The 17113-nt window shown below is 39.1% G+C and overlaps 1 protein-coding gene across 6 annotated transcripts in view; it reads left to right on the top strand.

Moving 5' to 3' along the window:
• Positions 1-17113, top strand: part of LTBP1 (latent transforming growth factor beta binding protein 1) — a 333716-nt gene that overhangs the window by 96099 nt on the left and 220504 nt on the right. For 5 of the 6 annotated variants that reach the window (XM_019549709.1, XM_019549708.1, XM_019549707.1 and 2 more), the window contains exon 5: positions 14410-14577. In XM_019549709.1, coding sequence (XP_019405254.1) covers positions 14410-14577 — 168 coding nt within the window. Of the gene's footprint in view, positions 1-14339; positions 14578-17113 lie in introns of those variants that run through there. The other variant, XM_019549710.1, reaches the window with a different exon arrangement.

Raw genomic sequence — 17113 nt, 5'->3', positions numbered from 1 at the left:
CCCACTAGTCTCCTCAACTTGTTGAAGTTGGCCCTCCTAAAGTCTAGGGCTACCATCTTGCTGCAGGCCCTTGACACCCTGTGCTGGATGGTGAATTCCAGCAAGCGATGATTCTCACAAGCTGCAGTTGCTGCTCCAAACAAGTACCATATAGATGTTTAAAAATGCATGGGAAAGCCTCCTTTAATTCTTTGGCAGTGCCTAGAACTTCTTCAGATTCTTTACAATTTATCTTATGTATCTATGATTTAAATGCAGGCATTTCAGCTTTTATCTTCCAAATACCTAATCCAAGCAAATCAAGATGCAGTTATTCCAATTTCAGGAAGTCTGGAGAACTGGCAGAATAGATTGCTGACTTGCTTTTATAAAACTTGACTTCACAGAAATTTTCCTTTGCAAATGTGGCACCTGAAAAGAAAGTTACGATAAAACAAATATCATAATCAGTGTCACAATTCACTAATACTATTGAGCAAATACATACAGTTTGTATGCTGGGTCAACCATGTCAAGTTTTGGAGCTTTCCCCAAGATAGGAAATTTAAGTTTCATTGATGCTGAAGAGTAGGTTAGGTCAAGGATGTGGAGATGTACATAAAATTTTGTGTGGAATGAGGTTTTCCACTCCTGACTGGATATTTTATAGTGAATCTAGTTGAATTAAATGAAAATATAAATGTGAAATATAGATATAGCAACAAAATAACAGTTGCTTTTCTTTCCCTTGCTGCAGTTTAATCAGTCGTTATATTCAAGTAAACTAAGGAGATAAAACCTGTGACTTGAAAAAGTGCATTTTTCAGTCACAAAATTCACATTTGATAAAAACTGTATTAGGTCCCGTTCTGCTATCAGTATCCATGCATTTGACAAGGAAAACACAAGGCACTATTAGCTTTAACAGTGTATTTCAGCCACAGTCAGTTCTCAGACTGTTTTTTACTGAAACACTGTGGCCCACTTCCAGCATTTGTTTTGGGAAAATTTAATTTTTAGTTGAGCTGGTTTGCAAGTTCCAAGTTTTGATTATATTGATGAGTCTTTCTTGTGTGTAATCTTACTGTATCCTGTGTTTTCTTCTGAAGTAGTGGTTAGTTTGGTCAAGACTCTTTGAGATTGATGAATTACAGCTTGGTCTAGTTTGAAAAATATTTGTAATCCTTATTCCACTAGATATATAAGAGGTGCCCATGTCTATAGGTCAGCATAGTGTTGATCTGAGATTGGGTGTTGTAACATGATTAGGGAAGGTAAGCTGTTGCTCATGTCCAGGGTGCCCGTGGCCAAGGTAAGGTCTTGAGAAATTAAGGTAACCTATCTTATTGTGGGCCCAACCAGCAGCAAAGCTGTGGAAGTAGATGGGAGATTTGAATTTCCCCTTATTTGCTGAACACAAAGCATAATCTGCAGGGATAACAGTCCACTCTTTCTGTAAGAGGTGATACTCACCATCCTGCTGCCCTGCAGGAGTGTCACAGTCCTTGGCCAGTACACCCAGGGTTTCTTGTGGGCGCCCAGGGAGCGTTCCAGTTGTAATCGGTTCATCCACACTCTCTCATGCACTCCAAAAGCAGCCTTCTCTTTTCTCAGTTCAAAAGAAGCTGTCCTCTCAGCTCTTCTGTTCTTTCCCCTCAAAACAGTTAGACAGGGTCTGGTCACGGAAATTTAAGCATAGACTCCTGTGTCCTAATTTTGCTCCTTTGTATAGTGTAAGTCTCCCTGCAAAGGCCTTCCCTATAGATATTTTTTACCAGGTTTACTTACCTTCCCCCTCCCTCCCAGAAACAGAGGCAAGTAGGACAGTTCCTCTGTTTCTGGGAGGAGCATAGAAAGTGCATAATCAGTAAAGGCTATAACACCAGTCAACTCTCCTGTTTTGTGTTAGGGTCATCAGAGAGCTGTAATGCAGCAGGGGCATGAACATGTGCCCCAGCTCTTCCTGGGCTGATATGTGGGGGAATTTTACTTGGAGGCATCAATACCCAGTTGAGAATCACAGGGATAAGTTGAGGCAGCATCCATAGTGGTTCTCAACAAGGGGTGCTACCACATTAAAAAAGGTGTTGGAGGGGTGCCCTAACTCTGCAAATGTTGAGAACCACTGCCCTAGACAGGTTATATATTGTCATGCTAGATATGCTGTTTTAGTGTGACATAACACAAGCATATACATGTTCATGCCATTTGTCATGCTAAGAAATGGCTAATTTGTCACAAACATGGTGAGCATGCAACAAATACTGCTTTTTCAAACAGCAAGTTCTTTGCTGTGGGACATTTTTTCACAATAAATGTAGTGTGTATACCGGTCTCTCCAGGTTTTTCCCTTTAGTATCCCAGCGTACTCTGGTCTCCCTCCTTGCCCCAAAGAAGAGCCCTGCAGCGACTGGCTTACAGGCAGCCCCATTAGCTATTGCCACTGATTGGCAATGGCTTACGGGCTCCAGCAGTGGCAGTGACTGATTGGGCAGTCTTCATGGCTAGAGAGCAGCTCTGTCACCATGCTGCTAGGTGGCAGTGGTGATGGGGCTGCAGCAGTGGCAGGGGCTGATCTGGTGCTGAAGACTGCCTGATTAGCCTTGGCTGTTGTGGGAAATTTGCAGGCAGCCCCATCAGCTATTGCCATGGTAGCAACAGATGATTGGGCAAACCTGTCAATGAGCCTGTCCTGCTCACTTGACAGGTTCTGTTTGGGGATGGGGGAGCTAAAAAGCCCCCCCTTTTAGCCCCCTGACTTAAGAGTAAGACTTTGTGGTGACTTTGTCGTACTCCAGCCAGGGAGCTTTGCATGTGTGGCTTTCTCCATAGCGAGCTGTTTTTGCATCACTACAAACTTTGTAGAGCTAGAAAAATAACATTTTTGCCTGCCCGGCTGCCTGCCTGTCTCATCATGCCATTCTGCCACCCTGCTGGACTCTGGCCTGAGAGTTTTGACCAAGTGGCTGGGACCAAGGTATGGAATCTGGGACTGTCCCGACCAAATAGGAATGTACGGTCACTCTAATTTATAATACACTCTCTTCAGGTTCATACAATTTTAAGACCATTCATGCTATCTGCTTTTGTGGTTACATGATTGTGTAACACTTTCTAGAAATATAATTGCAGCATATGAATATTTTTCCTTTAGATTTCAAAATAGAGATCTAGAAATACGGGGTGAGATTTTTTCAAAAGCACTCAGAATTTTGTGACCTCTGGTCACTTTGAAGTCAATGGGAAAACTCATTACTGCATTCATTACTGCACTCAGTAATGAGAAGAAATCTAAATCTCAGGTTTGAGCTGGCTCTTTACAGGAATTTTAAAGCTTTAGAAACAAGGAGAAATGGATGAATAATGATATATCCCTTAAAATATGGAGGCTAAGTTTGATAAACAGCAGGGTGGGAAAACACTGGAAAACAGACTGATACCCTGTAAGAGCAGAATTCGAAACAGCCAAAGGCCTGTTACAGCTGGGAAAAAACAGAACAAGAAGAACACATCTCAACTGCTGTGATGAAAGACAGTTGGCTTCAAAAACAAAGATTTCTTGAGAAGAAAGAAGGAAGAAGCTTTCCAGAAAATACTGTAGGGGAAAAACCTCATGCTCTTTTTGACAAATGGTTATTCAGCCAGAAATACACTTGGATGGAGCCTATACAATGTAATATTAAGAGTCTGTAAATAGTTCTTACACCAGAATTGTTGTGATACAAGTCTTAAATACCCAGGATTCATTCAAAATTGTGCAAGTAGCTGAGAAAAAAACAGACTTTTGTGGTACAAGTGTGAGAAAAAAAATGTAAACTGAAAATACCTTCCTTTTCTGATGTTGGTAACATCACCACGTCACCAAGCTTGATGGAGAGAAAGAATACAAGTAAGTACTGCAGGAGATGGTCCTGACAGCACCCCTTTTATACCTAACAAAACTAAGATTTCATTAACAGCAACATATTTCTTTTCTTTTGGGATTTTATATTAGCAAATGAATTTTTGCTTTATTCAAGCCTAAGGGAGGTAATTCTAATGGAGAATCAGCATATGGAGAGGAGTATGTACTTTCATAACTGAGCTTCTGGATGTTCTGTGCTTTGATGGTCCATGCACATATGTCACAGTTTATAGTTTCCTGACTTCCTTAGTGCTTTTCAATTAATGTAATGTTCCATTACTGTGCTTTGTAAGCTAATTTTTAATTCCCTTTTATTTCCCATGCTTCCTGGAAATGGTGAACAGTTTAGAGCTTACACCTTACATTCAATACCCTACTGAGGTGAGTTACGTGTCCAGAAAAAAATGTTGATATAAAGACACATTCAGAACTCAGAAAAGTTGAAAATTAACTCAAGCTTGTCTAATTGGTGATTGTAAACACGAGGAAGTAGTTGTAACATTGTTTTTGTTTTGTGGATTTCTAAATGAAATTAAAAAAAAAATACAAAGCGAATTTTTAAATTTCCTTGCAGAGTTTATAGTATTGCAACACTATTGCCTGCATTGAACCATCATATTATTACGCACAGAAAGAAAGCCAGCAATCTAACTTACTACTGCTCTTTTACTTACGTGCCAAGATGAGGTCTCTGTTTCAGTATTTACCATGGGCAATGCTACAGCCTGAAGGAAAGTAAGGTGTGGGAGGAGGTGCCACATTCACGTCAAAACAACATTACATGTGTGAAGGCCTAATGCATAATCCACTGAAGTCAGTAAATAAACTTTTGTTGAGTCAATGACTTTGGATCTGGTGCTTACACAAAAATAAAAAGATAACCATGTGGGGCTTTAGTAGCATTCAGCAGTGGGGGGCTTTGCCTGTGGGCACTCTCCATGGGTCACCATTGGAACAAGCAGCCACTGCAGGTGGTCTCCCCGTACTTCTGTGGAGAGAAGTGGTGGCAGTGGTTGCAGCTGGGTTCTACTGCCCACCTTCTCCACCACCCACCTATAAGCCAGGGTGGATCATCTAGCCTGCAGCCAGAAGAGGTTGCCTAGCCCTGTAAGTAATCTAACTTACTACTGCTCTTTTACTTACGTGCCAAGATGAGGTCTCTGTTTCAGTACTTACCATGGGCAATGCTACAGCCTGAAGGAAAGTAAGGTGTGGGAGGAGGTTCCACATTCCCGTCAAAACTACATTCAGTTCTCTCCTCTGCCTGAGGGGATTCAGAGATCCACCTTCTAGGAAAATGCCCTAATTATAACATCATAGACTGTTTTGGGGTGGGAAGAGATGATGTTTCTCAACCCTTCCGCTCAAAGGCATTCCACTTTGCACAGAATTATTAAGTTCAAAGAGCAGGCTATAGACACCCTAGTATTGAAGCTCTAGAGGACAGCGTGTTTCCTGATGCCTGGTTTCCCATTCAATTTGCTGGCTTTTGGTGGTTGCTTGCTCTGTACTGGTTTTTGTGCATCCTATACTTAGGTGACTGACTTTCCCAATGCATAAGAAGCCTTGGCACCTTACTTAAGGCTTTGAATTCTTCTGTGGAAACCAGATTCTCAAAGTTAGATGCTTCCACACTGGGTTATGGATCGCCAAGTTGGGAGCAATTTGGAGAACAAGGAGTGAGTGGAATCCATGCACAGGTAGGGTCAGGAAGCCAGGAGGTCAGTCTAAGAAGCTGAGTCAGAAAGCAGGAGGGTCAGGCAGAGTATGGAACCAGAAGGTGAGCCAGGTTGGGTATCCAGGAGAGCAAGTCAGGAGTTGGTTTAGAAAGCCGAAGGGTCAAGCATAGCACTGGGCATGTCTACATGTGCATTTATGCCGGTTTAAAGTTAAGTGGAAATAGGCTAGTGGACATAGGCCAACGTCTACACGTACAGGCATTAAAGTGCATTAACACTGTGTGTGGGCTGACTTGGGACTAAAATTAGTCCCAAGTCAGTCCATACACACAGTGTTACTGTGCAGCAAGGCGTCTACATGTGCATACTGTGCAGAAACTAATCGGGTGTAAATTTGATACCTGCATGATGCTCAAATTTACACTCAAATTGGTGTAGGTCACCATATTTACTGTGCAGTATGGGTGTGCTCACATAGATGTGGACCTGTACCGTGCAGTAATTTCGGTTACCACGCAGTAAATGCACACGTGTCAATGTGCCCTGTGAGTCAGGATGAGCTGGGTGAATAGCCAAGGGATCAGGCAGAGAGCCAGTAGAGACACAAGCCAAGGGCAAAGTGACCTGAGCAGGGATTGATCTCAGTTGCCCAGAGACTTCTTCTTATGGTTCAGGGATTTTTATAAGAAAGGGTGACCCTGGCTAGCCACTCCAGTGGCAGGGTACAGGCAGGCAGTTAGGTCTTCGTGGTTCTGATAGGTTTGGACCACCTGTGTCTTGCCGGCCTGCTCAGCTGGTGAGGTAGCTGGGATGAGTAGCTGTGTAGGGCAGCCCAAGGCCCTGGGTTCAAGGCCATTGCTAGAAAGGCACCGTGTTCCTGAACATGTGACACCTACGTTTCTTTAGAGACCTGGGCTTTTTGGTATAACTCAAGTCATTTTTTAAACAAATTAGACAAGTCAAAGCAGAATTGAAACCACCTTGAGCCACATCATTTTTTCACTGTTAAACACTATTCACTTACTTGGGCCATTAATTTTTTTTTCTGGAATACCCTGAAGCTGGTTGCCAGGAAACAATAACAGTATTGCTCATTGCTGACTATTAGGCATGTTTTTACATTGTTTTAAACATGGAAAAATGGCTGTAGTCCAAAATAAGATGTCTCTGTCTGAGGGTCTTATGTGGAGAATGTTTAAAGGAGTAAAATATACAAGGAAGAAAAAAAATGATTCATAAAGCTTGTTGACAGAGACCCCAGTTTTTAAACCCTCATATGATTCATGTGTTACACACTTACACGGAAGAATGAAATTGATTACAATTACTGTACACTCTTCTGACTCAGACTAAAACGCTGTGTCGGCCTCAGAGAAAGGGAATGTTTTATCCGGAAAAGGCCTCTGCTGTAGGGGTGTATACCATCACGAGTTTCTTGCAAAACTACTGCAGCACTTGTGCCTGCATGTGCAGCAGCCCTGTTTTGAGACTCAAGTGGTGCCCATCCTTGTGTGCAGGACACGATCAAACCTCTGATACTGTGAAATGCAGATAGTTGTCAGAATCTGGCTGAGTTAATTAAAAAAACGTATTTGAATTGTATAGTTTTTGCTATGGTGAATTATTTTAACAAAGATATGTAGTACACTTACTGTTAATTTTAAGTCAGTATTAACTGAGAGAACAGAAGTGAAGTAGTTCAGGTTTCTTTTTAGTGTATTTATCTTACAGGCCAGACATGTGGCTATGAGTGATTTCTTAATAGCAAAGTCAATACAAGTTCTTTGTTGTACGCTGCTCTCTCTTCTCCCTTGCCTACAATAGGGAACCTGGGCTAGTAAGTCAAAATCATGAAAAAAGGTGTCATGAAACCTTAATTCTGATTGTATCAGCCTTAGCTTGAGTCCCTCTTTCCAGTTCACTTTGTCTCCCTACCTGAGTCTCCATCTCAGCCCTCCAGCTGCTCTCTCCTCTGTCTTGCAGGGACACAAAAAAGGAAGGCAAACAAAAAATGTAAACCTGGAAGTTCACTAGTATGGGTGCTTCAAGTTTGTCCCACTCTCAAACCCTCAAGCTCCAGCAGGCATGAGAGTGGTCATTGGGGATGAGCCCAAAGCAGCCTGACTGGTGAACTTCCAGGTCTGGAGCATGCTTGCAGACACAAGTGGGTGATGTGTGCTCAGCCCCATTCTCATTCTTGTGGATTCATGACTGTTAGTGGGACAGACAAGCCTTATTAAGAAAGTTGTGACGTCAGCAGGGAGTGGGATTCCCTGGTGAGAGCTTGTTTCCTGCTTGGTATCAGCACTAGGTCTGCTCTATAGCATACTTACAGAGAGATGTGGGTATGAGAAGAGAATTTGTGAGAGTGAGGAGAAATGGAAGTACAGTTTAATTAAAGCAGCAGAGCTTGTGGCTAGAGGTGGAGGAAGTGTATGAAGACTTTGCCTGAGTCAATGCGATAATTACTGTGAAGGTCAAGGATTTTTTTATGACTGTTAGGTCCCCTGAGGAAAGGCACTGGGTGCCTTAAAGCTTGTCCAACAGCTCCTCAGCTGGCCAATTGGTCCAATAAAAGATATCACAAAAAATCCTTGCCTCAAATGCTTCCTAGATCATCACAACTACAACAGCACTCCAACTCTACTGGTGACTGTGAACAAAGAAATATGGGAGTACAGGTAATAATGGCAGCAATAAAATGAAGGATGGGAGTAATAAAGAAGCTACAGAACCTTCAATTAGTAGGGCTTTATGAAGCAAGTATCAGTAAGATTACAGAAATATGCCAAAAAGAGTTAAGAGGATACTTCTTAATAAACTATAGGGAAAATTAGTAGAAGAATTAGGTGGCAAAACTGTACTTGTAAAATTTTGGCTCCAATAACTTTGGAATTTTTTATTTAAATTCTTATCTCTTGTTCATATTTTGGTTGTATATGATCTATGCCCATGAATGTTTTAAACACAGCAGAAGGTCAGTGGACCCTTTTAAAATAGTAAATATCTTGTACAAAATAAATGTGTGGGGTCGTATGCCTAATTTGATGTCTAGGGGGACATGATAGCAGCTTTCAAATATTTGAAAGGCTGCCATAAAGAGGATGAAGGAATATTTTTCTCCCTTCCTACAGAGCACAGGACATGAGGCAATGGGTTTAAGCTGAAGTAAAGCAGATTTAGGTCAAGTTTCAGGGAAAACTTTCTAAGTGTAAGAATAGTAAAGCAATGAAATAAGCTGCATAAGGGAGGTGTAGAATATTCTTCACTGGAGGTTTTCAAGGAGAGGATGGATAGACATCTGCCTGGGATGATTTAAGAGCAGTGACTCCTACATCTGTGAAGGGGGACTGGACTAAATGACCCTGGAGGTTCCTCCCAACACTATGATTCTATGTTTCTATAATTTCAGTGGTATGTCTAATTTCTCCCCACACCTCTCAGCTTTCTGGAACCATTTCTCCTGAGCTAGTGGAAACAGCATTGAATGTGACTTGTGCAAATGCAGTCAAACTGTGCATCTGAAAACATTTTATCTTGCAGAAACACATCCTAAATCAGAACTATGTAAACACATGTAGTGTGCAGGGGTACAGTATCTTTGGGAATCCATGATGTTTCTAGTCTCTGGTGTGAATTCATGGCTTCCAGTAGAGGTATTAAGGGTCAAGTTCTGCCATGTATTTAGACAGGTAAGGTGTGAGTGCAGCATTTTCTCCCATGTTCAAAATGTACAAAGGCCAGACATATTTTTTAGTCCTCAGGCTCAGAGAAGTGGAAAGGTTGTTTCATATCTACTTCTTGGTTGCATGGCATTCTAAAAGGAATAGGGGGAAGAGGTATTGCCCTCTATTGTCCTGGAGACTGGAATTGCACACCAGTGGGAATAAACTGAACTCTACAGAGTTTAGACCTAGGTTGTGAATAGTTCAGAATAAGGGCAGACTGAATCCCAAGAATGTACCTTCACCTAGCACACTGTCAGATTCAGCAAGCTCTTGCTTTCAGTTATATATGAATTTGATAATAAATTCTTTGTTTCTCATTTGTGCATCAACTGAACCAGTTTTAATTGAAATTCCTTAGTTCCAACTGTAAAGTGATCTTCCACACCCTGACTGACATGAACTGGGCAAAATCTTCTGGGATTTTTTAAAGCAGGCCTTTACATTGTTCTGATACCTAGGGAAACCAGGATATTTTCTTTCTATTCCTGTCTCAGTGGTTCTGAGAATTAATTTCCAAGTATATTATTACAAAACTCATTATTAAACAAAAGTAAATTCACTTAAAATATATTTTACCACTATGATAAGTTTTTATATGATGCCAGCTTTCCTTTTGGCTTAATAAACAAATCCGTTAGAAAGAATTAAACCAGGTAGACTAATAAAATAGCTGGAAAAGACCTGGTTTAGGAAATAAGTCATATCCGTCATTTTGCTCCTTCGCCATTGCTTTCTTTTGTCAGCAGTTTTAACAAATCAATAACTATAAAAGAGTTTTAAAAAGTTGACTATCTTTCTACATAAATGCTAGTCAGCCTGGTGTGGGAGTACTTTTTAAGAGAAGAGAACAAAGATAGATTTGCATTCTTGAGGTTATCTACTGTTTTACAGAGATACTTTCCCTTTTAATCCTTTTGAAGTTGCTTCTACCATCCCCATCATACTGTATGTTCTCCTGTGGTTATGTACAAGGAACACATTCTAAATTGCACTTGGATATACCAAATTTAATACTATCATATGATAAAGGTAATCAATGGAGAATTCTTTCATTTTTTGTCCTGTGTCTTTATGTATATGTGTACATATACATATACACACTGTAGATGATTTTTTATTAAACATAAATATATGAATATCATGCCAGCTTGCAGTAAAGCAATACTAAGAGAAACTTTTTCTGTGGAGGGACTTAATTTTCTCCTCAGTCTTCACCCCATTTAACATATGGGACAGAACAGTACAGGATTCCTTTTAACAGGAGCCAAATCCTGCTACCATAGTTATTAATAGTGAAACATCCTTCAACTTCCATCAGAATAGCGGTGCCATACCCCAGATATTCACAGATTGTTAGGGTCTGGAAGGGACCTTGTAGATCATTGGGTACACTTGTAGATCATCCCCCCACACTAGGCAGGAAAAGCAAGGTGACTGTCCAGTCTCCTTTTGAAGATTGCAGGTTAGATGACTGCAGCACCACTGGAGGAAGTAATTACAGCGTGTTGGAGCAGACCTAATTACCATGATTCAGAAGATTCCAGCATCTCATGTATCACTCAATGAGCTTTAGTTAAAGCACCCCCACTGCCATTTTTCAGCACAGTGACACTGATACACAAGACACTCTGGGTGCTTTAATTAAAGCAGCTCTTGGAGCCACTCTGATTAAAGTGCCTCCCTCCTCCCTCCCCCCACTCCCAGAACACGTGTCTACAACCCCTTGGAGACTAGTTGGTTCAAAGAGGCATGAACTTCTGTAGGCAACGACCTACTTTGTTAAATGTAAGGCCCTAGATTGGAATTCACATGTGTAGGATGCCAATTACAAACTCAACTCTATTCTTAGATATACCCATAAGCCCTTAGTTATACCCAGAAACCCTTATTTTGAAATTGGTCTGTTAAAATTTAAGACAGTATCCACATGTAATCAATTAACACAGCCTTCTAGCAGTCTACCTGGGCTAGAGGATCCATAGATATATCTAAGATTAGGCTTCACAGAATGGAAAACATGGATCTCTGTCAGCATGGATCTACCCCTCAGCCTGAGCAATGAAAACATAATAGATGTCATTTACACCTTCCATTACTATTTCTAGTAGGCCAGTACTTTTTAGTCTGCTCTAGTTCTACCGGTTGGTTTTGTTAATAGCTTTTTGATGATTTTATCTGAATATCTTCTGGTCCAGGAGCCTTCTCTTCTTCCTCATTAGGGTCATTTATTTATTCTGTTCTGTCCTTATGTCACTGTTTTGTCACCATAAACGTATCTAAAGCAAAAGCAGCCTTCATGTAGCAAGTGGGTTAGGAGGGGATTACTTCTGTCTATAGAAAAGGAAGATGAGCTAGAGTATGGAGCTGGTCTCATCAATCTTTATCATAAATTAATTTAAATATATAAAGTCCAGCTCTGTTCTTTACCATAGTACAAGAAAATCAAAAACACAACATCTCAAGTTAAAGATGAAAATGAAATGTAGTTTGTGCACCTTTAAATTATGTTGCCTCCCAATGTATAATCAAGCTGGATGATGAGGTCAAGCTTGAAATAATTATTAAATGTCAACTCTGCTAAATCCAGTAAAAATGAAGTATTGGAGGACACAATTTCTTAGATAGGAACAAGACACACACTCTTGAGTAAAACTCACGAAGGAAAGAGGACTTGAAGAAGTCTTGGTTGCTTACCTTGCAGTGTTTCTGCCAAATGCTTCATTCAGAAGGAAGGTCTGTAGTCTCTTCCATTCAATTTAGGCTGGGAAATCATGCTCATGATTATGGTGTCTAAACCTGAGGATGTACATTGGAAGTAAGATTCAATCCAAAGGAGTAAGGACTGCTTGACTGTCTGAATTCCCTTCTCCCCTCAATGGGCATCTCTAAATACATTATCCAAAATTCTTACATCTGTTGTTGGACACCTAAATTCCTAAATTTGTTTCCTAAACATGCATCCTTAAAAAAAAGGGGGGGGGCCTAGCAAACTAGAAATTAACAATCACAGTCGAAAAGAGTGAGGGGAAAGTCAACTTTGGATGTGAAACTATGATTGCCTCCAAAAAGTTTTCTGTAACAGATGATTTCACCTAAATTCCTAACCTGCACAGTAACAATTTGTGTTTTGTTACTTAAATTGAAGTTTAGCCATGTTCCTACACTATGCTACAGCTCAGGACTTTGCAACATTGCATAAAAATTCAGGAATACAATTAAAAGATGTTTTAATCCACCTACACTGGCAAAGGTCAACTGCAAATTAACTAATTTGGAAAACCGGCCTGGGTCCCCCCCATATAGCTGTTTTTATAGTGTGGGCAGGACCAACTTTTGTGACTCAACTATCCATGTTTTTTTAATTAAATCATTTCCTAAAGGAAAGATGAAGCAGAAGTGTCTTAAAATATTAAATAGAAGATGTTTGGGGCTTTTCTAGGAAAAGTTTTATTTTTTTCTTTAAGAATCTATCCAAAGAAAATATAAAAACACTGTGTTATTTTTTGTGAAGCTGTCTTTAGAACACTTAAATCTTTCTTTTGGCAGTCACAAGTTCACAAGCCTTTCCATTTCTGTTTGTTGGGAAAGGTATATCAACAGTTCTTACAGGAAAAAGTTTGGCTTTCAACAATCAAAAGTGTGTTTTAAATTAATTTAAATAAATAGTATTATGTTGATGATATCTTTCATGTACGTATGTATGGGCTCTACATTTTTTTTGCTGTTTTTTAGGGTATGGTGGGAACAGCTGCCAGCAAAATAGATTGATGTCCCTGACTTCAGACAAAACAGTTGGCACAATTGTTTTCATTTATTCTGTGAAGAGCCAGAAATAATATACATGTATATTCTTTTGAAGTGGAAAGTTTTTCTTCATTTTTCTAAGCTTTACCCAAATATGTTTACTCGCAGTATGTTTCATAAACTAAGTTGGACAACTTTTTAGTAATTTTTATTTCTTTTGCTACTGTGGAAGTATAAACATGAGATGTTCCATTTTGAGAAATCAGTATTGTTTTTGCATGACAAATTTGTGACAAAAGTATGCATGGGAGGTGTTCATAGATGCATCCCAACATACTTACAAGTGCTAATATGCTTAGAAATACAAGTAATATATTTACAAGTACAAAATAGTAAACAATACAAACCATTAAAATACAGCTTAAATTATTTCAAACTAAGGTAAATGTTTCTTGTTTCTTTTGATAACTTTGAATTTTTAATGAAATATCTGGCTTCAAATTCAGATGAGGGACCAAAAGCAATTATGGTGTAAAATCCACTTATATTATTTACATAAAGCATGAACTTGGCCTGAGCAGTTTAATTTAAAATTAGTAAATGCCCAGTTGCTGTTATAAAATAATAAAATAATGTTATACACTGTACAAAAGAAAAAAAATGGCTGTTTTCCTTGTTGCCTATAAGAGCTCAAGTGTAGTATTTTAATCTATTGATTTTTATGAGCCCTTTTCCCTGATTTAACCTTTAAGTAGTAAATAGTTGACAGCAAAAATTAATCTATAATATGTAAATCAATGTGGAGTAATAGTGCCAAGAAACTGTGAAAAAATGGGTCCAGGCAGCTGCGTCACAGGGTTTGATCACTTCAGGCTGGGGTGCCAGGAGATTTGAGACAGATGTTTTCAGACATGCCGCATGCCTAAAACATTTCCAGGGGTCGAGCTACAAATAGTGACTTAATAAGTGCAGAAACAGGAAAAGTATGCAGGAGGACACAAGAGTTTATTCACCCCTAGGTGCACAGCCAGCCTCTTTACATTACATCTGTCTGTCAGGGTTGGCTATTTAAGCTGTCATGCCCTTGGTATTGCTCTTTGTCTGACTATGAATAAAGTGCAGCATTGTGATTACTAATCCCACTCCAGTGACTTGACTTTAAATGTGGTTTTGGAGTGTATCCCGGAGTTCTGTTTGCTAGGCTTCCTACTCCTGTTTCAGAGACACCACTGGAGATCGATGAGAGAGCTCGCTGCAGGCTGCCCTCCTTCTGTAGACCTGTTGCTTTTTTTTCTTCTTTTTAACATCTGAAGGAAATCAATGGATACCAGCATGTTCTGTTTATTTTTCTTTTTTTCTTTGCCTACACTTGCAGTGGGAAATCACACTGGGCGCATCAAGGTGGTCTTTACACCCAGCATCTGCAAAGTGACTTGTACCAAGGGCAATTGTCAGAACAACTGTGAGAAGGGAAATACCACCACCCTCATTAGTGAAAATGGTCACGCTGCTGACACTCTGACAGCCACTAACTTCCGAGTAGGTAAGTATCCTTAAATTTGTCCTTAGTTGTCCTCTCTGAACTAACAGGAAGATTTTTAGTTATGAATACCAGTTGTATCTCTGTTACTTTTTGTTTGGAAAAGCTGTGCACAAGTAGCAACAACTGTATGTCAAGCAAGCTCTTGGTATCCCTCTTAAATGTTCTTGGCAATTCCTCTGATGCCTTAAAGAAAAATATAGCTGCAATTATAATCTGAAGTTTTTGCTGCAAGATTGCAGTATACTGGACTGTATAATAGCTTTTGGTGAAAAAAACCATCACACAAAGCTTGCCTGGAGAAATATAGAAAGAAAGTCCAGATTCCAAGATAAGTTTGTTTCTTCGATTTATCTAAAACACACTAAATGAATATGAAATTTAGTTTGACTTAGTGAAATGATCCTGAAAACACCATCTGAGAATTGCTGTAGTCTGCATTTCAGTTGCAGAAATAAGAGGCCAGTTTACAACTCTTTCCCTGTTAGTGCTATAAATGCAGTATATTTTTATGTATCAAGTATCTTAACAGGAGATTGAAATTTTAGGAAGTGAATTAAAATTCAGACATACAGTAATTTCCCTGTCAGAAACAGTTATTTTACCATTAATGTCAGATTTTTTTTCACTTATTGAATAGAAAGAAGTCTTTACAGTATACTAGTCTGTAATCTAAAACTGTTAATTTATTTTGAAGTAATTCGTTACTGATGAGAAAATGGATTTACATATTTTAACTGCACTGTATTGTATGAAAATGGTAGTAACTCTTGAACAAGTATCATATTTCTGTAAACTGAGAGATGTGGATATGTACAGACAGGTATAGCATATGTATTTTAAACTCATTCCACAAAACCATTTTCTTGCTGCTGTTTAGATAGTATTTTTTTAACTAAGCAACTTTTTTTTTAGAAATTATTTTGCTAACGCACACTCAGAGAATCATAGGTAGTAGAACCATAATATCAAGCCGTGCTAATGCTAGCCAATGCCATGGTTTTTGAAGTGCATTGCATTTTAGTCCCCGTGGAAAAAATCCGTTCCAAATTCTTCTTTCATCCAGACAGAAGATATAAAAACAGAGCAGTCACTTAAAGCATCTATTACTGGACTATCAGGCTGGAAATCTAGGCATATTCATTGAGGGTACACACTTTAATATAACTTACCTTTTCTTCAGGAAAAGAAAAAGTGTTGTAAAAAAGGATTGTAACACAAATTTAGCTGTCGTGTGGCTATTTTTAAGCATTTTAAAAAGAATTTTATGAACGAATGCTAAATTAAATACTTTTTAATTAACATTTCTTATGATGTGGAGTTTTATTAATTCCTGGCAATTGCCATGGTTAAACAAGCTTATTTTTATGTGCTTTGACTGACTGCCATGAAAGATATTTTTCCTTATTTGACCTAATTTTTGACAGAATGGATGAAACATTGAGGATGGGCAGTAACCAAGGTATTTTCTGTGTAAGGCTGTTCTACAATCTGATCTCTTCACAAATATTTGAAAACTCGGGGAGAGAGAGAGAGAAAGGAAATCAACCTGTTAAAACATGTAACGTACCCTTCTTCCTGGCCTCAGGTCACATAGTTTTTGATTCAGCATGTAACAGACTTGTTAAAAATACTCAACAAAAGCAGTACATGATAATAGTCGGTGGAAAAAAAGAGGAACATTATGTTTATAAATGCATATGAACAAGTGAGTTCATATGCCTACGTACCTACCTGTCTACATACATACATACATACCTGTAAGTACCACAATACTTTTTCTGCTTCACATAATTCTGTTATAGTTTTTATTTGAAACAAAAATCTCTCACTTATTCTAAGAAAATAAGAAGAATGGATCTGAACAGTATTTTTAAGAATCTAATTACTTCAGTTACAACTATAAATATCCTATGAATTTTAACTATTTATTAAGTTTAAGACAGAACTAAACCACTGCACCTGTAGTTCCAGTCCCTTTAGCAGTCTCTAACTTTCAGGCACATTTTAACGAAATCAGGCATGTGTTTAAAGCACGTGCTGTTTTAATAGGTTGATACTGTTCTGTTGTTCGTCAGGTATCTGATATTAAGTTAGACCTATCCTGATCAAGACATGTTCCTAATGTGCAAACTCCGGGTAATCTGAACTTTGACAGATCTTGTTTTTCATTTTGCTTTCGCTGTATTTTTTTTGTGCCGGCGGCTGAAAAGACCCTGTTCTGATAATGTTTACTTGCTGTGTATTCTCACCATTTGCCATTTATAATGTGCAGTCATGGAACAGCATGGTTAGGCCAAGGAATATATGTTTTTAGGGGTTTTTAAACAAGTTTTTTTTATAAGTTAGCAAGAAGCACCTATTCTACTTAATTATTATGCCCTACTTAAACTCATGCTTATTCCTAATAATAGATATCTGTTACAGGTAACAAGTAGGAAAGACATTTTAGGTCTAGGCTAAGTGCAGTCAACAAGCTAAGGAGGATCGTTGGGGAAGCGCTGAGGACCCAGAGGGGAAGGGAATCAGATGTCGAAGG

The sequence above is a fragment of the Crocodylus porosus genome, unplaced genomic scaffold (assembly GCF_001723895.1).
Source record: "Crocodylus porosus isolate Cpor-Errol unplaced genomic scaffold, CroPor_comp1, whole genome shotgun sequence".
NCBI lineage: Eukaryota > Metazoa > Chordata > Crocodylia > Crocodylidae > Crocodylus > Crocodylus porosus.
The sequence above is the reverse complement of the archived record's forward strand: the minus strand, read 5'-3'. Positions and strand labels throughout refer to the sequence as shown.